General features: G+C 30.2%; 4 protein-coding genes across 11 annotated transcripts; 3 read left to right on the top strand and 1 right to left on the bottom strand.

Moving 5' to 3' along the window:
- Positions 1-150: 150 nt before the first annotated feature.
- LOC100649659 (histone deacetylase complex subunit SAP130-A) lies at positions 151-5,656 on the top strand. Of its 3 annotated transcripts, none has more exons than XM_012311632.3 (10): positions 151-342; positions 796-1,108; positions 1,191-1,435; positions 2,972-3,323; positions 3,413-3,628; positions 3,715-4,144; positions 4,214-4,351; positions 4,454-4,894; positions 4,970-5,163; positions 5,271-5,656. In XM_012311632.3, exons 2-10 carry the CDS (start codon positions 806-808, stop codon positions 5,517-5,519), a joined length of 2,568 nt encoding a protein of 855 aa, XP_012167022.1. In that variant the 5' UTR covers positions 151-342; positions 796-805; the 3' UTR covers positions 5,520-5,656. The 3 variants fall into 3 exon arrangements, with proteins under 3 accessions (XP_012167022.1, XP_012167021.1, XP_012167020.1); XM_012311631.3 differs by having other exon boundaries at positions 785-1,108; positions 3,413-3,616; XM_012311630.3 differs by having other exon boundaries at positions 785-1,108.
- A 142-nt stretch (positions 5,657-5,798) lies between these two features.
- LOC105666034 (dynein axonemal assembly factor 3) lies at positions 5,799-7,815 on the top strand. The gene is made up of 6 exons (XM_012311634.3): positions 5,799-6,316; positions 6,403-6,592; positions 6,679-6,849; positions 6,924-7,106; positions 7,191-7,422; positions 7,501-7,815. The coding sequence occupies exons 1-6, from the start codon at positions 6,070-6,072 to the stop codon at positions 7,795-7,797; spliced, it is 1,320 nt and encodes a 439-aa protein (XP_012167024.2). The 5' UTR covers positions 5,799-6,069; the 3' UTR covers positions 7,798-7,815.
- Positions 7,816-8,130: 315 nt separating this feature from the next.
- Positions 8,131-16,237, top strand: LOC100649537 (histone-lysine N-methyltransferase NSD2). 6 transcript variants are annotated; one of them, XM_048408379.1, is made up of 14 exons: positions 8,131-8,815; positions 9,154-9,430; positions 9,748-10,148; positions 10,227-10,947; positions 11,030-11,196; positions 11,529-11,847; positions 12,027-12,116; positions 12,222-12,249; positions 12,335-12,527; positions 12,630-13,059; positions 13,147-13,429; positions 13,687-13,907; positions 13,995-14,218; positions 15,770-16,237. In XM_048408379.1, the coding sequence occupies exons 1-14, from the start codon at positions 8,600-8,602 to the stop codon at positions 15,995-15,997; spliced, it is 3,798 nt and encodes a 1,265-aa protein (XP_048264336.1). In that variant the 5' UTR covers positions 8,131-8,599; the 3' UTR covers positions 15,998-16,237. The 6 variants fall into 6 exon arrangements, with proteins under 6 accessions (XP_048264336.1, XP_048264339.1, XP_048264338.1 ...); XM_048408382.1 differs by adding an exon at positions 14,871-14,945 and having other exon boundaries at positions 12,027-12,249; positions 15,770-15,856; XM_048408381.1 differs by having other exon boundaries at positions 8,131-8,629; positions 12,027-12,249.
- A 1,917-nt stretch (positions 16,238-18,154) lies between these two features.
- LOC100649774 (calcium permeable stress-gated cation channel 1) lies at positions 18,155-22,479 on the bottom strand. The gene is made up of 12 exons (XM_003397448.4): positions 22,028-22,479; positions 21,561-21,687; positions 21,218-21,435; positions 20,793-21,069; positions 20,543-20,646; positions 20,269-20,461; positions 20,085-20,199; positions 19,649-19,845; positions 19,250-19,576; positions 18,877-19,152; positions 18,514-18,747; positions 18,155-18,428 (listed from the first exon to the last, which is right to left on the bottom strand). Exons 1-12 carry the CDS (start codon positions 22,051-22,053, stop codon positions 18,225-18,227), a joined length of 2,298 nt encoding a protein of 765 aa, XP_003397496.1. The 5' UTR covers positions 22,054-22,479; the 3' UTR covers positions 18,155-18,224.
- Positions 22,480-22,883: the final 404 nt, after the last annotated feature.

Here is a 22,883-nt window from a genome sequence, read left to right as displayed (position 1 = left end):
TTTAAATTACTACATTCTACTATTTATTCAAGTTTTCATAATTATATATTTATTTCCATTTAAAATTGTTTGATTAAATGAAATGTTCCTATCAAGTGAAGAATATAGTAAATGCATAGAACATTTATTTAGCTAATAACAATCTACCTGCCCTGTATTGTGCTTGGTGTTTGTGCTTACACTAGGCGCTATAAACTTCTATAGTGAAAAGGAAACTGCTGTTTGGAGTGTAAAATGTTTTTTTTTTGAAAAGCATCAATGAAACGGAAGAATTTTAAGAATGTTATATGTGTACGTTTAAATAAATTGGTAATGATCTTACTGCGTTATGTTTTTATAAAGGTATGCGTACTTTTATCATTATATATTCCCTTCCAAAAAATACTGCTTACTGTCAGTTTCAAAGATAAAAAAGTACATTCATTTTTTACAATACTCAACATTATTTTATGTTTTAATACCATATTCATTATAACATTGTTTTATATATATTATCTTTGTTATTGCTGTTAAATTATTAGAAAAGTAGATAACCTTCAAATGTATTTAAGAAACTTAATTTTAGACTTTTAATTAAGATTTTTAGTCTTTTAATTAAGACACTCTCCTACAGTATTGACTATTTTATGTATAATAATTTTTAATTTCTATAAAGTTTAGAAGATGAAAAAAACCTATAATAAAGGATAATAAATAAAATATGAAATTTAGAGACTAATTTTTATGTGTAAAATGGATTTTATTCTGTTTTTACATATATATATATATATATATATATATAAAGATAATTTTTAGAGATATAGATATGAACACAACATTAAGTTCAGTCGAGAGTGGCGGTGATAAACATCTACCAGAGACAACAGTACAAAGCATAGCGCAGAATTTAACTACTATGCAAAGTATACAAAATGTGCAAAGTGTTGTTCAAAGTAACATACAAAATATTCAGTCAACACAGACTATAGTGGGATCAGTTGGTGGTACATCTACTAGTCTTATAGGAAAATCAATGTCAATGGATACAAACTCAAAATTACCTGTAATGAAACCTGTAGTTCCCTGCGGTACCACTTCAACTTCAGAAACAAACAAGATAACAACGACGGTAGAGAGAACTTTTTATTTACATTTAAATACATTATTTTGTTTTAAAGTCTTAATAGATATCATTGATCATGGTTTTGTAGATCTGCTCAGTGGGCTCTACAGTAAGGATAATTTCTCCAGGTATGTTAAGTACAGTGGAACGTCAAAATCAACCACAGGCTCAGCAATTATTACAACAGACACAACAAGTTACAAATATGCCAGCAACTTATCATGTACCACGAGGACCAGCTGCAGTTGCCAATATTTCTGCCCCAAGATCGACAGTGGCTACCCCGATTGTTAGAGCAAATACTGGACAAGCTATACCTACCACAAGATCAGGGTATATATATGCATATATATGTAAGGGTTGTTCGGAAAGTTTTTTATCGATTTTTGGCAGGTGGTATTAGGACAAGTCTGAATATATCAGAATGATTAAAAACAAATAACATGTGTACATATCCTAAAAAGTGATATTTCGCGTATCTTTAGAAAAAAGTTCAGTTAGGATACATTAATTTTTATTGGTTTTATAAGCTCTTAAATATGGAGGAAACAAAGTGCATTATAGGCATTTAATGCTCTTCTTTTACTGGAAAGACAAAAATACCACACAAGCAGCAAGCAAGATATGTGCTGTTTACGGTGACGGTGCTATAGCTGAAAGAATTGTGGAAGTGGATTTCAACCTTGAAGATCAAGAACATCCGGGTAGGCCCTTCACCACTGATGAAGATTAGATCAAATCACTGATCAAGAATAACCCACGCTATATAACACATGAATTAGCAGAAATGCTAAAAACATCAAAATCCAGAATTTAACAGAGAAAAATCTGATGAATCACATTTCCATTTGCAACTCGCTGTATAAACGCAAGAAGGAGACACCATTTTTGATGATGGGGAATGAAAAATGAAAATGTATTATTTATAATAATGTTGAGTGGAAAAGATATTGAGGAAATTGAAATGAATCTTTAGTCATCCTAAAAGCTGGTCTTCATCTGAAGAAAATCATGCTCTGTGTCTGGTTGGACTGGAAAGGAATACTGTATTATGAGCTTCTACCAAAGAACCAAACAATAAATTTAGGAAAGTAATTAGACGAATTAAAGACGACAATTGAACAAAAACGTCCAGAAGTAGCGAATCGGAAGGGCGTCGTGTTTTATCATGTCAATTCACGGCATCATGTGTCTTTGACAACTCGACAAAGCTGTTGGAGCTTAGTTGGGACGTGCTACTCCACCTACCGTATTCACCAGACATTCCACTCTCAAATTTTTATTTATTTAGGTCATTACAAAATTTCCTTAACGCGTTGACGCCGACGTGCACCATCTGTGGGTCACACGTGTCTGCCCCGTGAGGCGGCGTGCATTATCGGTGGGTCACACGAATTTGTTCCGTGAGGCGGCGTGCGTTCGATGCCGCCTCACAGAGAAAACCCTGAATATCGGCGCTGGCGTTAATGCGTTAATGGCAAAAACTTTGATCCTTTGGTTGACATAAAAAATCGGAAAACCTGAGAGATTCTGAAAGGTTGAAATATTCAAGTTGCATGAAAGATGGAGAAAGGATTGTAGAATAAAATGGCACCTATATCATTCAATTAAATGTATATCGAAATTTATTGCTACGTTTGAATTTTCCTTAAAAATCGAAATGAACTTTTCGGACAACCGGAAATTTATGTTATAAAAATTTATATCCTTTAATTATATAACTAAACATTAAATATTTCAGAGTAAGTATAACAGGTAAATAGAGTTTACTTTAAGTATTTAGTAAAATATTAAACTGATAACCATTATACCATGAAATAATACAACTGAAATAATATAAAAATTCATACCATCTTTTGCATTTCCTAGAATAAATACAGCTATTTCAAGTTCTCAGTGGCAACCTAAAACAACATCAGTGGTATATGCGCAACCACAAAGGCATCCCATACCTCCTGTTAGCCGAATTTCAAGACCACCATCAACAGTGTATGCCAGTCAACAGCCTCGTTTAATTACACCTTCAGGCCAAGGAAGATCTGTACAAGCCACAATGGTCACTGGAGTTTCTGGTACTCCGTCCAGATTAATAGCACCAGTTCTTCAAGCGAACAATAGTATTACAAGATTGCCGGTTACACAAAGCAGACCAGCTGCTCCTCAAATATCAAATATATCACAAACTACACAACCTAGCAGACCTTCAGCTCAAACTATTCAAGTAAGTTATTACTCATTGTAATCAATAAAGTGAAGTTGTAAAATAATATTGATAAGATAAATAATGTTCATTTTGTATTCATATCATAGCCTAATCAGTCAAATAGACCTCTAAGTACCACAGGTATTGTAAATCGTATAGCTGTATCAGCACCTGTAATTGGAGCTACAAATAGAGTAACTGCTTCAGCTTCAGTGTCTGTTCAGCCAACAGTTGGAAGGCAATTATCAATTAATACTGTTGCTACTCCATCAACTGGAACTGTTAGTAGAATTGTAATTCCTTCTCAACAAGTAAGTGCAAAGGTATTTACACATTACACATATCACATATGATGTAAGATATATTTTATTAGTGCTTTGGATATTGATCAGAATTGATTATACAATAGGTGCAACAACAGCAGCAGCAACAGCAACAGCAGCCACAATCACAGACACAAACAATACCACGTGTTGTTCAAACAGTAACCTCTTTGTCAAGCCTTAACACAGTATCACGCGTAATTGCTACAACAGCAAGTACATCAAATACAACAAGAATATCACAGCCTACATCGACTACTGTTGCTAGAATTACTGGAATGTCTTTGCATCCTTTACCTTTAGCATCAGCAAGAGTTACATCAGCACCTGCTAAAACAGTACAGGCACAAAGCATTGGACAAACTGTGCAAATCAAACCCAATCAACAATCTGGATTTCGGGTTTCTTCCGCCAGTAATACAAATAATAACTCAAATTCAACGCCTTCTCAATCGACTCAAGGGCAATATTTGCATCCGCCACATACTGCAACCTACTATTCTTTTGAACCCGCAGGTAATTTTCATTGTCTGTTGATATGTTTTAATGTTTTCAAAGCAATGTTTATTGAATAATATTGAGCAGGAACATATACCCAATACCGCCAAACTCCAGTAAGGTTACTCGTCGAACCTGGGTACGATGAACCTCACGCTAAAACAAATGCATCTCCAAGACCAAGTATACTTCGAAAGAGAGATCATGACAATTCACCTATCAAAGGTATGAACGAAATAAGTTAAATAATGTTATATATATGATGTTTTTTCATTTCGTGTTTTTGTATTTGATAACAAAATTGATGAAATGGTTCCGAATTTTTAGGTGCGGCTAAGAATTTAGTTCCTGTACTGGCATCTTTACCTCCTGTTACAACATCCAGCCCACCGTGTTCGCCGAGAGGAGATCAAGATGGTGGAGGTTGTCAAAGTTCAGGATCTACTACAGTTTCAGCAACGTCATCGCCTGGACTTGACGAGGAACCTGAACAATCCAGGATTACCATAAATCCAACAGTAGAAATGTCTCCCAGAAAAAAGCCTCGAAAACAACAACTTACCGGAGTAGAATTAACGGAATCAAGGTGTACTGAAGAAGAAATGCAGTTTATTACAGAAGAAAGGATGAAAAAAGAGTTTAAAGAAGAAACGAAAGAAAAATTATCAGAAAAGAGACAAACTCCAAACACGCAATGTGATGTTATCAAATCTCCTACACAACAACCAACAGTTGCAATACGAACACGGCCTACACCTAGTTTATTAGGTTTGTGGAAGGAATGTCCAGCAAAAATCATTATGAATATATGTTAAAAGGAGATAATTATTTTTGGTTTTACAGGGCCTTCATGGAAAAATAGATGCGGCAGTAGACTTCATCATTATAGAAGACCAAGCGAGGTTAGACCTCGTGAAGAAAGACGACCTACTGTTGCAGAAATAGCCCAACAGAAACATGTATTACAGAAATTAAATGGTTGGAAAGTATATCATCTTACAGCACAAATGGAAGATATTGCTGATCTTGAGAAACAAGTAAGTTTATAGTAGATTATATTAATATTTATTTATGGTAATAAAATATATATTTTATGTAAATAATAACGTTCAAACAATAATATTATAAACTGAAATTTGTATAGGTACATGAAAAACTGAAAACAACGTTAACCATGCTTGAATCACAGCAAAATGTCAGGAATAGACAAGATGATGGTCTTGAACGTGTAAATGAATTAATTAAAGGAAATATGCAACGTAGTAGCTTAATTAGCGAAGGAATGACCGAAGCACGCACGCAGCTTATTGCTATATTTCAACATAAAGGACCTATTACAGATATCTTACAACGGTGTGGCAATAAACGGGCTCAAAAAAAACGAGATAAATGAGTTACTGTCCAAATCGAGTTAACGTAAATATGTTCATAAAAAATTCTTGCATGAGCAAGATTTAAGAGGATGTTATTTTTATCTGTGTCACAGAATCTATATAATATAGGAACAAAATAAATGGTTTTATAAGTCTATGAGAGGATTATTATTAACTGCTTATAATTTTTCATTATATAAATTTATGACTTTTAACTTTAATATAATACGTACATATTATTCCTTTATTTTGTTTTATATATAGAGGTATATTCGGGCGTGCGCATATACCTATATAGATACATATTTATTTTTAACAAATATCTTGATACAACAACTCAAATATATAGTTATAAAGAATCGAATAAATAAATACTTCATGAAATATGAAATATATCATTAAACTATTTTGTCACATGGTAAAAACTTATATGTAAGCATATATAAATGTATGGATGTTGCCATGGAAATAATCTATCCTAAAGTCTTTACTTACCAACGATAATATCGGTATTCAGCTGTTTTTAATGATTATATACTTTAATAATTTAAAGATTATAGTTTTAACAACATGTGGTGGGGATATAGTCCAGCATTAGACATACAGTTCGAAATTAATAAACATAAAACCAATTATCCAAGTGAATATCTCGAGATATTAATTGTAGGTGCTAATGATGCAAGACATATCTTGAAAACATTAGCATCATCTTATTTGTACAATGATCGCATCGTTATATATAATGTAGTCGAATCAACATTGGAACAAGTTGCTAGATCTATTCTCTTATTAAGTACTTGTCTAGAAACAAATTTGGGTATGTATATTTAATTTCAAAATATACAGAGTAATTGTTTTGGTAATAATAAAAAAATTTTGTTTGTTTTAATACAAACACCAAAGGATTGCAAGAGGCAACTCGCTATTATTTAGAAATATTTGGAAATACATTAATAAGGCCTGCAACAGCTAAATATTTGATAAAATCATGCAATCAGTTGTCAAATATACCAACGAATACAATTGATTGTCCTTGGTTAAGCTTGGAACAGTTCAAGCATAAGGATAGAGATCAATTGCAAGCAATTTTTAAGTGAGTTTAAATAAGGAACTTTAAAACTGGTTTTTCTTCATATTTTATAAGTTTCCATTTTTAATTATATGTACATATTTTATAAGATTCTGGGCACATGCAACGTGTGACAATGTTCCTATTATGGAGTATTGGGATCAAAGAGTTAGAAAATCATTAAAAACAAGATATGATTATCGGGAAGGTGTTTTTGATTGGGATTATCATATGATTTTAAAATCTAAAGGTATTTCAAACCTAACATTGCAGGAATATAGGTATGTTTATTAACTATTGGAAAATTTCGTCATATCAGTATACTTTTATAATTTATTTCCTATCTTAATATTAGGTTTTGGAGAAATAATGGAATTGCATTCACTTGGTTAGAAGGTGAACCTGTTAGAAGTAATCCAACATTGTTAAACAACATTATACAATATGGTCCTGGGTTTGTACATTATACTTACTTAGGAGACATTACAAATGGTCCTTTCTTCACTTGGGCTTTACAGGAGAAAAGGGATGATAATATGTAAGCTGCATTCTAAATTTGTATTTTGTTGTGATACTATTGATATTACCATATTGAAAATAATACAACACAATAATATAATAGATATAGAGCAACTGATATAGCTGAGAGAGAAATTATGAAGCATATTTATGAAATTAGAACTGGAGAATCAATATGCCAAGAACTTATTGCATCACATAGAGATTCTTCTATCCTAAATGGCACATTAGTAATTGAAACACCAAATAAAGAAATGGAGCAAGAATCATGGGAAAGAGAGAAAAATAAATATAAGTGGAATGATATATCTTGGATAAATGTCAAAAATCATAAAGTATCATAGAGAATTATAAAATTATTACTTATTTACGAACCATAAAATACTATACAAAATTAATAAATATACTTTCAGATAATCTTCCATCCTATTACATTTTTATCAACTTCTAAACATAAAATGGCATATATTGGTAGATTTGATTTCATTTGGATGGCTCATAACATGGTGAAACAAATACCTAATCTTGTACCATTACTAAAAAAAAAAGGAATCATGTTGGTGGAACTACCAAAATTCCTGGTAGACGTACGAAATGAAAACTTACAAAATTTTGTAAACGAATTAAAAAGCATGATGCACCATAATGGATTACATGAAATTAATGATATAAATTCTAATGAACATTATATTGCTGGATTTTCCAAATAAACAATTGATGTTACGTTACTTTTTCCCCTGGTAGTCGAAATCAATTAAAATAGAATTTCTTTAATATAATTTGTTTGAAATTTTCAATGAAGTTAAATGCATATATATAAATATATGTATGCGTGTATACATACATATTTACAGATGTAATTACGATTTGATTCAATAACAAATTTTCACGTAGTTTCTAATTTAAAATATAGATATAAATATATATGATTTAATCAGTACTTCATAGAGTATTAACAAAATATTCATTATTAGATCCGTAACAATTAACGTGAAACGTAACATACAACAATACATGTATACGTATGCATAAGTTGATATGGGCTTTTACACGATTGGAAACTGAAGTAACCTATAAAAGAAAAATCACCAAACGTTGTGTATAGTGAAAAATTAAACTAAACATGGTTATGAGAATCACCTAAAATCGCGGGAAACGCGTCTGTCCCTATTTAGAGACCCGCAGGATTCAGTTACAATTTGTTAACATTAAGATAAGAAATTGTTTATGGAACACCCAATAAATTTTTTTAAAAGTTTGTGCATAATATGCGTTGTTTCTGTGAACTGATAAAAAAATAAGTGTCGTTCCTGTAAGAAATAAGGTACCGCTTGAAAATCGGCCATCGCAGCTATTTTCAGCGATAATGAAAATTGTTTTCTGTACATGAGCCCTTTATACACAAGTTCTAAAGTTTATATTGTGTAAAACGCTGAAGAGGTATATGAGGTTTCATGTCACCGAATTACTGTCTCCTTCAATAGACGAAGATGCTAAATTAGTTGGAAAACAATGAATACTATCAACAGAGTAAATAGCAAGGTGGGCATAACAATTGAATCAAGATTTGGCGAATTGGACAGAAATTTTGGAACAACCTGCAGTAACTTTAAAAATGACCCGAAGGACTTCGGTATCAATTTTAGTAAAACTTCACCTGGTAGAAGTCGGTATGGCAGAACAATAAAACCCAAGTCTCCTAAGAATGAGGTTGCCACTTCCTCAAAGGCATGTTATGCCTCTTAAGATCAATTACAATCTTTCTGATTAAAGATCAATACTATTCTTAACAAACTATGGTACTATATGTAGCTTTCATTAATGTTTTACTGTATAATTCTTATTCGTATGTGTATTTATTTATTATATGGTATAATAAACAATAATTGTTTATTATACCATATAATAAATAAATGTATGCATATTTATAATCTTATATAGTTATGTACATTAATTGTTTTCTTTTTCAATTGCCATCATATTTCTTTTAATCAAATATATTAATAGAAATATGTATATATGTATTTAGTAGCACATGATATAACATTAATATATGTAACTTGTAGAATTCTAAAATGCCAAGGAATCGTAAATATCAAAATTCACCAGATAGTAGTAACGATAGTACAGATGAAAATAATACAGTTAACGATATGGATGATACAAGTGATTCTTCTACTAGTTTAAGTATTATGGAGGATACTACTCCAAAATTGGTTGATTCTCCTATACAGTGTAATTGGATATTAGGTCAATTAGCATGGGCCAGAGTTGGTAATTTTCCTTTTTGGCCTTGTGTTGTAACACTTGATCCAGTTCTAATGGTATATCATAGATTAAGAGGTAAGTTTTTGTTTACAAATTTATTAGAATAATTAAAAAGATTACTTATAAACATATGTTTTGCTCAATAGTATCTTGTTCTGTTTTATGTTCTTTTTTATCATTTGAATATAATCTTTAATTAAATATCGAGCATTATCATTTTCTAAAAAACATCTATGTATTATTTGTAACAAGTTACCTACAAAAAATGTTTTTTCTTTAAACGTCTTTGTTAATATTTTAAATGTAGCAATTTTATGGTAACTGGTACAATTCATGTGAAATATATTTATATATATATATATATATGTATATACGTATATTTGTTTGACCAGCTACTGCCAGATCACAAACGCTAATGATACATGTCCAATACTTTGGCGATAAAGGACGTCACAGTTGGGTTTCATCAAACTCTATGATTCCATTTACAAATCTTGCAGACTTTAAAAAATTATCAGAATCAATAACTGCAGAAGTAAAGAAGAGAGATGCTAAATATGCCGCAGCATTTATTGTTAAGCCTGGTATAAAGTCAAAATGGGAAAGTGCGATCGAAGAAGCTATGGAAGTTGAATCAATGAGTAATGATGATAGAGCACATGTTTTTAAGCCAAAGGAAAAAAGTATAAGAAATAAATCATCTAAAATATCAGAGGAAAAGGATAAAGCTAATAAAAGAAAAAACTCAAGTGATTCAAATGGTCCTGATTTTAAACGTGCTAGGCAAGATAATGTATGCATATGTGAATGAAACAATTACATATTATTAATATTATAGTTTTACAAATATTTATATTGAATAATTTCGCAGGTATATGAAGTAGATAAAGAGAAAACAGATGGAACTAAACAAAGAATGCTTAAATACATTGAGAATGGTAAAAATCATTCGAAACTTAATTCAGATACACCTCCGTTATCTCCCTTAAGTCAAAGAGATTCCAATGACGAAATCTCTCTTGTGCAAAAGGTTGAATTTCGTACTGAAGAGGATGTAGATGGTGTCTTTGAAGTTTATTACGAACGAAATCGAGATATGTTAGAAGACGAATATCCAGATGCGTCGGAACACGATATTAGGAAATATTTAAAAAAGACTTGGGATAATATGAATTCTTCTTTTCGCAAAAAATATCGATCATATGTAACATCAGACACTACTAGTGCTCATACAAAAGAAAATTCATTAAACAACGAAGACGACTTATTAGAAATGAATGGAAGTGCTAAAGATAATAAAAGGTCAAGAATTAAAGTTGAAAAGGAAGAGATAAGTGTTTCAGAAACGAAAAGAAATAGACCTTATAATCTTTTCAAAGGAACAAAGCAAGAGAAAGTTTGTCAAATATGTGAAAAAACTGGGAAATTAACTAGGTGTAAAGGTCCTTGTTATTCATATTTTCACCTTTCTTGTGTGAAACCAGGAGAATCTAGTCCAGAGCATTCTGTTGATGAGAATATAATGGATGATAAAATTCTCGATGATATAAATGAGATTAAACAAAGCAATATTGATAATGATGAGAATAACGGTACAACGAATTATCAATTACACCTTTGATATTTTGCATGATGTTAACATTTACTCAAACTGAATATTATTCTTAATTTCAGGTAAATCAGAAGAGCAAGAGGACGAATTTTTTAAATGTATCGATTGCTTATCAGGTGTAGCACCTGCTTGCTTTATATGTAATGAAAGAGAAGGAGATAGAATAAGATGTTCTGTGTTAGCTTGTGGAAAACATTATCATTCGTCTTGCTTGAAATCGTGGCCACAGGTAGATTATAGTAGATGCGTGTTCTGACGAACTGTCGTACTGACAAACTCAGTATGACACAGTAATCAAATATATAAATATGTATGTATGTATGTATATATATATATATATATATATATATATATATATATATATATATATATATATATATTATTACATATTTATATGTAATATAAAGTAGTTAGTAAATAAAGCTAATAAAGAAGTTTCATTCATCAGAATACGCACCAACTGTAATGATAGCCTAATGTTCAACAACAGATATTTAACGTCATACATAACGTTATTATATATTACTTATAAATATATTACTTATTTTATTTTCTCATTAGTCTCATTGGCAAGGAGGCCGCTTAACTTGCCCATATCATGTATGTCATACATGCAGTTCAGACAACCCTCAGGATAGTCATTCGAGAGCTCCAAACGAGAAATTAGCACGATGTGTTCGTTGTCCTTCATCCTACCATACATCTACGTCTTGTTTACCTGCTGGTTCGGTAATTTTAACTGGCAGCCAAATAGTTTGTCCGAAGCATTACCAAGCCCCACAACCTCCAGTAAACGCAGCATGGTGCTTTTTATGTACAAGAGGCGGAAGTCTTATCTGTTGTGATACATGTCCAACGTCATTTCATTTGGAATGTTTAGGTAACTATTTTTAAAGTGAATACAATAGTTATAGAATATTAATATTATTGATAGCAAGTCACAGATATGTATATAATTATTGTATGTAAATATTGATATTAGTAGAGTGAGATAGTGAAAATAGTTAAAAGAATAATTGAGATATAATAAATGGATTTTATATTTAATGATGATTTTAGGTATTGATGCTCCAGATGGTGCATTTATTTGTGAAGATTGTGAAACAGGCAGATTGCCTCTGTATGGAGAAGTTGTATGGGTTAAACTTGGTAATTACCGTTGGTGGCCATCTCGTATTTGTTATCCTCATGAAATTCCTGAAAACATAGAAGCTATACCTCACAATCCTGGTAAATTTTGCGTAATGTTTTTAGGATCAAATAATTATCATTGGATTCATAGGTAAGTAATATACTTAATTATTGTTTGAATTAGATTAAATATGAAGAAAGATATTTAACAACGGTAGTTATCTTTTTATTTATAGAGGACGCGCTTTTCTTTATCAAGATGGTGATGCAAACATAAAACCACCAATTGGGAAAAAAAATAGGGATGATACTTATCGTAAAGCATTAGAAGAAGCCAATGAGATTCATCAGCGTTTAAAGATCGAAAGAGCTGCAGCTAAAGACCATGGACCAAGAGGATTGAAACCTCCACATTATGTCAAATTAAAGGTATTTCATGTGTACTCAGCCGTACTTTGTGCGTATGTAAACACTAGTGCATGAATACTATCAGATGTAATGTATAAATCTATGACTTATATCTATTTCTAGATGAATAAACCAGTTGGCAATGTAAAGCCAGCAGAGGTTGAAAGCATCGTTGCGTGTGATTGTGATGCAGAATGGGAAAATCCATGTGCTCCAGGCACAGATTGTCTTAATCGAATATTATTAGTTGAATGTAGCCCTGGCATTTGCCCAGCTGGTGCCAAATGTAAAAATCAAGCATTTGTACAAAGACAATATCCAGCTATGGAACCATTTCATACCGTAGGACGTGGTTGGGGTCTTAGAAGTTTAGAACATATTAAAGCTGGTCAGTTTGTTATAGAATATGTAGGTGAAGTTATAGATGAAGCTGAATACAAACGAAGACTACATAGGAAGAAGGAATTAAAGAACGAGAATTTTTATTTTTTAACTATAGATAATAATAGAATGATCGACGCTGAACCAAAAGGCAATTTAAGTCGGTTTATGAGTAAGTATTTCTTATTTCTTAATAAGTGAAGATCAAAAATAAATAAACCATCATTTATTTAAAAATCCTATTCTTGAAACGTGGTAGATCATTCGTGTTCACCAAATTGTGAAACGCAAAAATGGACAGTTAATGGAGACACGCGTATAGGTCTGTTTGCATTATGCGATATCGAGTGCGGCGAAGAATTGACCTTTAATTATAATTTAGCTTGTGATGGAGAAACTCGAAAGCCCTGCCTCTGTGGAGCGTCAAATTGTAGTGGTTTTATAGGTTTAAAAGTACAGAAACCACAAGTAACTACACCTTCAACAACAGGAATTCAACAGAAAAAATTTGATAAAATCGATAAAATGAAACGTCAAAAAAGGTAAATTATGACACATAAAATGCACATGTCATATACTAATTTGTCTAACACAAATAATGGAATATTGTATAGTTTTGCATTATCGTATGCAGCAGATATGTCTAAAAGAAACAGATCAGTATTTTTTATTTTTTTGTATCTCTAATATTATATTCTTATCTAATATCTCGGATAAATCATTTTTTCTCCTAATAATTCATTATTTTAATATACAAATAATGTGTATTAATCTGTAATAATGACTATAAAATAATTAGGTCGAGGAAGCATGTACTATGTTGGAGTTGTGGGCAGGAAATTGAAAAATTGACAGAGTTTGTTGTTTGCGATCAAAAGACATGCAATAAAAAGTATCATAAATCTTGCGTGATCATTGATGATACAGATTCGAGATTCAGTTGTCCTTGGCATCATTGTGCAGAGTGTCGTCGTAGAACATCTGCACATTGTTCGTTTTGTAGTGCTGCTTTTTGTCAAGGTAAATGATTTTTTTAATATAGTTGTTAAGTTTACTGTTTATCAGTATTATTGCATTTACTGTAAAATTAATCACATTTATCAATAGTACATCTGGATGGGAATTTATTTGAGTATAGCGAAAAAGCTGGTTTTGTCTGTAAGTTGCATGAAAGTATGGATATGCAAAGATCTGCTGAAGATGAAAAAGATTATTCGGATAATGATACTGAAACAGACAAAGAACATTCTTCTACAGGTTCCAATAGTCCATTGATCATAATGGAAAAATCAATACCACGTGAACCATCACCAAGAGTTTCCATAATAGAGGTAAGGTAAAGTCTTAAAGATATATTCATTGTTGTAAATTGTTGATAAAAATGAGCATTCTTCTATGCATTTTAAACTTTCATCGAAGAATATCTTACGTTTCAAGCATTGTTATAATTCTCGTTTGTTTGTGTTATTTATATAACAAAAAGTAGGCAAATATAGTTGACAATTGGTGGTGGTAAGCATGAGAAAAAAATGTTGTACGTAGAGTATAATGCGTTTTCTCAAGGGATGAAAAATGTTCATTGCCAATCTGATCGAACAGTTATAGACCTATGACAAAAACGTATCATTCTTTGTCTTCCAATGCTTTTATCTTAATTAATATCATATATATTATATTTCTATCTCCCTAATTCGTACTTATGGAATCTTTTCTGTAGAGATATAATATTTCATGTTTGCAAAAATGTTAATTATTATTTTCAATTTCATTAATATCTCTATCTGTACACAAAAAGTTATGTCGAAAGTACTTACATAGTTAATTTGCTTTGGAATTTTGTGCAAATAAATACAATTGTTTTATTCATGTAACATTTACTAGTAAGATAATTCCAAAAGTAGAAAGAAAAAGATTAACAACAATTAACCTTTCTTGTTCTTTTTTTTTTCTTTTTTTTTTTTAATTGTTTTTCACTGTTCCCAGCATCCTCTCCCTGACATTGGCAGTAGTGAGAAGTAGTAGCAAACAAACATGTTCTGTTTAAGTTTATACGTTCAAGTGAGTGCATATTTTTGGTACTATCTCTTTGGACCTCTGATTCATTGTATCACAATAAGAAAGAACTGTCTTGTAATTAACAAATAGCTTGTAATAAGTAGTACAATTATTTTTGTTCTTAATTACTTATGAAATTTAAAATATTAATTGGTGAGTAAATTTCTTTTGAGCGTAACAGACATTTAAATACCATCATACTACACATAACATATTGTGAGCATTTACTTTACTTGTAGCACTTTAAGACACGCAGTTAGTTTTGAGCTTAAGGAGGGAAGACACTGTAATAGTCAGAATAGGGATATCTTTAGAAGATTTAATTTTTTTTCAAGCACGAAATATGAAGAAGTCAATTTATTGCTTATTATGATTAACATGTACGTACTAAGGAGTGTAATAGAATATTTTGAACCAATTTCACACACGTTCATTTTTAATAAATAAGTTATTCTTCAAGATGTTTTGCTAGCTATGACAAAATTGGCAATTCTTCCATAGCTAGAGTACGTCATATGGTGCATACGAAATAAAACAAAAAATAAAAAAGAAATTAGAAACTAAAAAGTTACGTTCGTCAAATTATGTAGGAAAGCATTGGAAAAAATTAAAAAATCAGAAATTGATTTTTTCGATCATTTACAGTGTGTTACCCTTTAGGTCAATTTTTTAAGTTATATTTAAATATTATGCTTCAGAAGTATTGATCAACAGTAGTGTTGTTTATCGAAAATCATAGGAATAATTCATTTTGTCCAATACATTGCATATTGTTAAAATGCATAATTCCTTTTTATGAAAAACATAGAACAAAATATGATTTATAGGTTCATCCGAGTAGTGAGGAAAGTGAAGAATCTCAAAAAGAAGATGATGAAGAAGCAACGCAGTCTACTAATTTTATGCCTTGTGAATACAGCTCGAAAAGTATGAAAAGAAAAGAATTGCACCGATTATCTTTAAGATTGAAAGGAGAAAAAGATCAGGTAGAAAAATTTAGTAATCTTACATCTAGTCAATTGGAGGCTATAATCGGTGGCAGTTTATTTGAATGAACCATTTTTCCTCATTGATTAGGATCGAACGATGAAATATATTTTAATGTGCATAGTTCCAAATCTTCATAATTAATAAATCACAAATTATGTAATAAGAAATGCGATACAACTGTGAACGTCAATATGAGTTAGTAGTATTTGTAATTATATGTAAACATTGTTTGTAAAACACCCATTCCATGTCAAAGGGATCAGTTGAATAACAAATTTTAATAAATTCCAATTCTGCTAGCGAAACAATGAACTTTTATTCTTAATATGATCATTTTTCTGTATACACCTAAATTACGTAAGTTAATAAGCTTTCTGCATATATATGTCTATACATTGCATATATGAACCTTATGCGTATACATATATGTATATGCATGCACGCTCGTGCATACGCGACATACGTACACGCATTCATCTAATCGGGTTGACATGGAATGCTTTTCTTAATTTAAAAGTAAAATATCATAGAATTAAAAGTAGAATTAAAGTTCGTGCATATACATATTATATTTCTTAATTTTGTTTTGATATACAATTAAATATCTATAATTATATATATATATATATGATATATATAATTTCAATGTTCGTGTAAATAAGTTTTTGAAGTTCCATAATGTCTATTTTGTAAGATATATGTACACATTAGTTAAAAATGTTCTTTTAATCTTTTTTACATCGTAGTTTTAAATGTTTATCCGTTACTTCATCGTATCCATAAAATAGTCATTATATTTGTTAAATTATAACAACTGTCATCACACTGCCTCGTGAATTTTTGAAAGTTTGTATTAGACAATGTTATTTTCAAAGATATTTGCTATTACAAAATAGTAGTTGTGATATCTTTACCGTATATTCCATAATGTTCCGCAAATTCCGCGTTCTTAATTAACTTATTTTACACGTTTAAATCATCTTATTGAATTGAAATTCTTGTGCCTCTTTAATTCAGTTCGATTTGATTCAGTTAAAATTTTATAATATATATTAGAAAAAATATACATTATAAAATTTCAATTAAATCTCTAATTGTATATTTAGAGAATTTAATATAAGTTTGTTAATAGCGTTTTTATGTATTTTAAATTGTATATACATTAAATAAGCACACTGTTAGAAGAAACTACAAAAAATTATTAGATACAAAACAGTTCTTTTGCAATACAAATAGTAATTCCAATTATTTCCGAATTTATAACGTATTTTTAAATTTTGATAATGATAAGTATAAGTACATAATCAATGAAAAATAAAAGAAGAGAAAAGAAAAGAATATCTTTCTTGTGGGGTGAGCGTAATATAATACCTGATAATACCATATAGATGTAAATATAGAATGCATGAATGAGCTGAAAAGGCGATATAAGAACAGGAAGAGAACGCTGCATAGAGACCACTTGTGTCATTCTGTAATAAAGGATGCACACGCGTAAATATACGTACAGTAAATATATATGTAAGTGTAACACCCATTAACAAACGGCGTCAGTGTGTATGCCTGATCAAACAAGGATAAAAGGGACATCTGTGCAACGTTCCTTTTCTAATTCCATATTACATCCACTTACACAGTAACACACGGTGTAATATAAGCGATAACATATAACTCGCGTACTTTTTATCTCTCTATGTATAAATACTCATGACATTTTTTGTTTCACTGAAGTGAATACTTAAAACTGTTATAAAACTTTATTGGATTATGATGACCATACACAAAGTTTAAAATTATAAACATATAGATGTTATTAATAATTAACAATTGTTTATGAAGAATGTGTATGATCAAAAATATCTTATTAAAAGAAGAAAACAAAACGAACCAGATAAATAATACCGATTATTGTTTTTATTATTATTATTATTATCGTTATTTTTTGCATTATTACTAAAATATAACAATTACCGTTTGCTTTGTTTATAATTATTATATGCAAATGAAACAGTACTAAATGCTTCTCTTCTTATAGCGGATGATCACATATTAACATTTTTATGGGCTTTTAAAGTGAAAAATTACATTTATAAATAACTTTAACTTTAAAAGATTTTTTTTACTTGTTAAGAATAAATTCGTTTCCTTTTTCAAAAACATATTATTGTCGTATTTAGTGATACGACACAACGACATAATGTTTCAATAATCAATTCGACCACTGTGCTTTCATTAAATTGTTTTAATACATCGCTTACATGGCTAATATCCAATATTGTAATCCAAAAGTTATCAAGCTTGTGATTCTTTACCATAGTCTTGATAAAGTTTCGGACTATCTTGTATTGAAGAAGCACTAGTGCTCCTTAAGCTTGGTGGACTGAGATCAGAATTCGTACCGATAGATATAGTTTCTTCTAATGATGTTTGTTTTTTTCGTAATACGGGTGCAATGAAATTCTGACCAGCTGATAGATCTCTTTTTTGCATTTGTGCCTATAAACATTGTTTTCAATTATTTAGATATTTTTAAATACAATAAGGCCAATTGTGCTCAATATATCAAAAAATACAACTGTACTTTAAATTTTGATGTGGATAAAGTAGCACCAGTAACAAGACCTAAAATACTCGCAGCAAGACCACTGAGTTGTACCGCAGCTAATGGTGATAAACCTCTTCTTACCAAACCTAGAGCTAACAGTGCAGCTTGTGCCAAAATCGGTGCGGCTCCAGTAGCACTTGCTGCCGCACCCGCTAATTGGCCACCGCCTATGCTTGGTCCATAGGCAAAACATAAGTTATGTCTATCCACCTACAATACATAATTTTATTATTATAAACATAGCATATTTTCAATAATTAATTCAGTTCATTCAATTTTCATATATTATTCTTACATATTACTTATATATTACTAACATAAAATATTCAAATATCATACCAAATGTTTCACTACGAGATATAACAGTCCAAAGGGTGTAATTAATGGACAGGCCAAACTATATACTGTTGTCATAGTAAAGACTAAGAGTAACCAGGCATAATGAGCACCTAGGGGAAATTCCCATAATACTGCCTTTCTAACATGTATTCTTTCAGCCCTACTACGTGCTATACACAATCTGAAGGTATATAAAGCTAGTTCGGGAAACCTCACTAACTCTAATCCACTTCCAAGTAAAGCTGCAGTAATTACGTAATTTACAAATAAAGCACCCTAGAAAAACATAACAATTTTACACGTTTGCATAGATTATAATTGTGTTGTAATTATAAAATAGATTATATTTCATTAATTTCATTGTACTAGGTACCTGATCAGGTAAAAACACACAGTCCCATCGCCCTGTGTCATTTGCTGCGTTTACCGTCCACTCTAAAAACGCTTGTGCACTGGTTAGACCTAAGCTAGGTAATATAAGAACCATCAGTAATAAAAGAAGTAATGTTTTTGTCATTACTGCTCGATTTAGGCTGCTTCTAGTCCAATGTCTGACTAATGATTCACTTCTTGCTACTAATACTGGCATTAAAGCAGCCACACTAACTAACAATACAGTTGGAAGAAAAGATGAAACTATTGGACTCAGATTCATAATTTCTCCTGTAATTGGTAGTTTGTTTAAAGCGGTTACTATTACCTGGAAAAATAAAATATGTTTCAACTTATTTTCACCATTCCATCATTACTACTTTAACTACAAATAACTTACAGCTGGTGTAGTAAGAAAAAATAATACAATGCCCAGTGAAAAATTTATTAAAACAGCATTCAGATACCAACATGGCCTTGGTATACTTAAATTTTCCCAGAAGATATCAGATGGCATAGGTGCATAATCCACAACCCATTTTGTACTTGGCAAAGAACATAAGTACTTCCGCATAGCCTTAGCTGCACCAGATGTACCTTATTGTTATAATTATTGTTATGATTATTTAATTATATTATATAATTATTTAATATAATTATTGTTAATGTATATGTTTACTGTTTGAATAATTTATATAATAATTCATGTAATAATTTAGAATTGATTATTATAGTTGCACATAAATAAAACTTAACATAATATTATTGTAAATTGGCGGCAGTATACTCCCTAATAATTCCCTAATATAAGAAATTATAATAAAGTAGTAACTTACCTAAAGTTACGAAAGCTACTCCAAGAGGCCTGCTTAGTGCCACTTTCTTCTCTTCTTCGACTAATGCAGTCAATCGCATTTCTTCATTTGTATAAAATTCTTGAGCATCAACTTGCTACATAAAAGAATATGGATAGGTTTTATATTGTAACGGTTGCAATAATTTTCTGAAAAAATTACATACATTTTTGCAACAACAACCTATCACTTGGCCACATGGATATGGATACATTTTCAATGGCTCCCTTCTCCTTGCATAGTTTTCACAGTATAAACGTGCCTGTTCAGCACAATCTTTTTCTACATTTAATGCAGAAAGCTGTCTGATATCATAAGCCAATGTGACATCTTCCACTGTTAATGTGGGAAATACTTGTCTACAGAGAACCATAATATAAGGAAAGTAGAATAAATAAAATAATAAATGTTACTATGTTTGTAAACGTAAATTTGCATACTTGAAATAATCAATAAGACTTTGTACATCACACTGTTGTTTTGGTATTTCTGTAATTAATAATGTTCTAGCTGCCAATTCACCACCATGCTTGGAATCTCGTACCTATATAGTATGTATTTTTTATAGTTTTATCATTTTTTATGTATTTTCATTGCATCTTTTGTCATTGTTATTATTTCGATCAAATTTTAAGCTTTAATCATAGTCTTATAACTTAACTTTATCTATGTGTAATTAATGAAACATACCTTCTTCAAAAAATGTTTCATGACGTATCCACCAATTGGTAAGTAGGATAAAATTAAAATTGTATGCACCCAAACCCATGTAGACATTGGATCCAAGTTTGATATTGTTGTATGACCAAATGTTGCATCATCACCTTGCATATTACCATGAAAGTTAATTGGTAAAGCAATACATAACGATACAATAACCATTAAGCATGTTAGGATGATCAAATGACGTTCAAATGAAATATACAGTAAACCATCTGGTCCAGCTCGTTTTAATAGTTCCTCATCTCTAAGATTGAAATTAGAAAATATTATTTAAAATTTCACTAAATTGTTTGCTAACACATCAACATTAGATTAAATTATTCAATTGTTACATATTTAATAAATATGCAGCAAATTATTAAATAAGAAATTAATATATTTATTATACTTACGTAACTTTGAACGCAGTAACAATCCATGATAAGAAACCTCTATCAACTTGTGAAAGTTGAGAATTAACAGAAGTTTCTATACACAGTGCTTCTGTATCTCTACCCTCGTTATCTCCATAAAATAATTCCATCCATCGTTCATCAGTTTTATTTAATAATGCAAGACGTCCATAGTTCCATGCTTTTTTACGTAATAGACCAAACAAGATAACAAGGAACTGTCAAGATACATCATAATATTAAACGAGATTATTAAACAAATACAATACATATAAAATATATTATCTATATCTAAAAATTTATGTAATTTATAGTAATATAATTCTTCAAAAACAATTTTTACCAAAAATCCAAAAAAATTCAGCAATAAATTTTCAGGAATGCCTGCATAAACATCTGTTATTATAGTTGTATTGTGCCTTGGGATTGGAATGCATGTTTCTGAGGATGGAGTTTCACGTAAAGTTGAGCTGTAATTTAAACAATAATAATCTTTTACATGAAATTTGTTTGTAAATGTTTAATTTTAGGCGGGAATCCAATTAGATATGTAACAAATACATTTTCCATAATGAAATTTCTATATAGAACATACAAATCTATTTGCAAAAATAAAATAATTATATCATTCAATAGTTAATAATTGTGTTTGCATATGTATTGTATATATACATATTATCTCTATGTCATAGACAATGATGTTAAAGGGTTAAACACATTTCAAGTAACAACTGAAATTATAAACTTACGCAATGACAAAGAAGCAATAATAAAATCGAAATACATAAGGAACTGTACTTTACTACTTACTGAAAATGTGGATAATCCATATTCATTGATATATATATATTTATATATGATTAAATAAATACAAAGATGCATATCAATAAATGTATGTCAATTTGACACATTGTATTAATTCCGTTATGAATAGCAGCAAGTATACAAGTTAACATAACCTAATCTGAATACAATGATTACATATGGATAATATGTTCCCACTTTGACTCCCACTTTCCTCTTTATCAAGTTTTTCCTTTGTTCATATTGGCTTATATTAATTAGTAGAGATATAATATTTTTTTTAATTACGATATTATTCAAATGTCAATAGATTTGATTTGGACTACTTAAATAAGAAACATTTTCAGCAAGTGTTAAATAAATAATTAAAAAGAGAAAAAATAAACTTTTCATAATTAAATATAAAACTTCATTCTTTTTCACTTCTTAATGTTTTTAAAGTTATTCGTCCACAATCCTATACATATTCTATATATATATATTCTTATTGACTGACTGAAGTATTATTTCAGCTACAATCTAAGTTCTCTTTTTTATCTATATACCAAAATTTGTGTGTTCTAAAATATTTATGTATTGTAATGTTGAGAAACAATAATTATATATAGATACATGTTGATATAAATTGTTTTATTTTTTAAATCATTTATATATGTAATAGATATGTAGTGTATGTAGCATATAAATAAATAATTTATTAATAATGACTTTAATAATGACAATTTGTACATAATATTACACACACATACACGTGAGCGTGCGCAGCATACATATATGATTTGTATTTTTATTATCATTTTTAAAATATCATATAAATGAATATTTATGATCGTTTGTATTGATTGTGTGGCTGTAATTCACC

Source organism: Bombus terrestris, chromosome 9, assembly GCF_910591885.1.
Source record: "Bombus terrestris chromosome 9, iyBomTerr1.2, whole genome shotgun sequence".
Taxonomy (NCBI): Eukaryota; Metazoa; Arthropoda; class Insecta; order Hymenoptera; family Apidae; genus Bombus; species Bombus terrestris.
Note: the sequence above shows the minus strand (reverse complement) of the source record. Positions and strands in the feature narration are given on the sequence as shown.

What these genes read in the sequence shown, in the direction of transcription:
- LOC100649659 (XM_012311630.3), top strand. Translation starts at nt 259, where the DNA reads ATGAAACGGAAGAATTTTAAGAATGTTATATGTGTACGTTTAAATAAA. An exon ending in CTTCAGCTCAAACTATTCAA is followed by an intron (nt 3,324 to 3,412) that starts GTAAGTTATTAC and finishes TTCATATCATAG; the next exon opens with CCTAATCAGTCAAATAGACC. An exon ending in CTATTCTTTTGAACCCGCAG is followed by an intron (nt 4,145 to 4,213) that starts GTAATTTTCATT and finishes AATATTGAGCAG; the next exon opens with GAACATATACCCAATACCGC.
- LOC105666034 (XM_012311634.3), top strand. Translation starts at nt 6,070, where the DNA reads ATGTGGTGGGGATATAGTCCAGCATTAGACATACAGTTCGAAATTAAT. An exon ending in CAATTGCAAGCAATTTTTAA is followed by an intron (nt 6,593 to 6,678) that starts GTGAGTTTAAAT and finishes ATATTTTATAAG; the next exon opens with ATTCTGGGCACATGCAACGT. An exon ending in CTAACATTGCAGGAATATAG is followed by an intron (nt 6,850 to 6,923) that starts GTATGTTTATTA and finishes TCTTAATATTAG; the next exon opens with GTTTTGGAGAAATAATGGAA.
- LOC100649537 (XM_020864811.2), top strand. Translation starts at nt 8,600, where the DNA reads ATGAATACTATCAACAGAGTAAATAGCAAGGTGGGCATAACAATTGAA. An exon ending in AACGTGCTAGGCAAGATAAT is followed by an intron (nt 10,149 to 10,226) that starts GTATGCATATGT and finishes ATAATTTCGCAG; the next exon opens with GTATATGAAGTAGATAAAGA. An exon ending in ATTTCATTTGGAATGTTTAG is followed by an intron (nt 11,848 to 12,026) that starts GTAACTATTTTT and finishes TGATGATTTTAG; the next exon opens with GTATTGATGCTCCAGATGGT.
- LOC100649774 (XM_003397448.4), bottom strand. Translation starts at nt 22,053, where the DNA reads ATGAATATGGATTATCCACATTTTCA. An exon ending in AGTAGCTTTCGTAACTTTAG is followed by an intron (nt 19,846 to 20,084) that starts GTAAGTTACTAC and finishes TATAACAATAAG; the next exon opens with GTACATCTGGTGCAGCTAAG. An exon ending in TATCCACATCAAAATTTAAA is followed by an intron (nt 18,429 to 18,513) that starts GTACAGTTGTAT and finishes CAATGTTTATAG; the next exon opens with GCACAAATGCAAAAAAGAGA.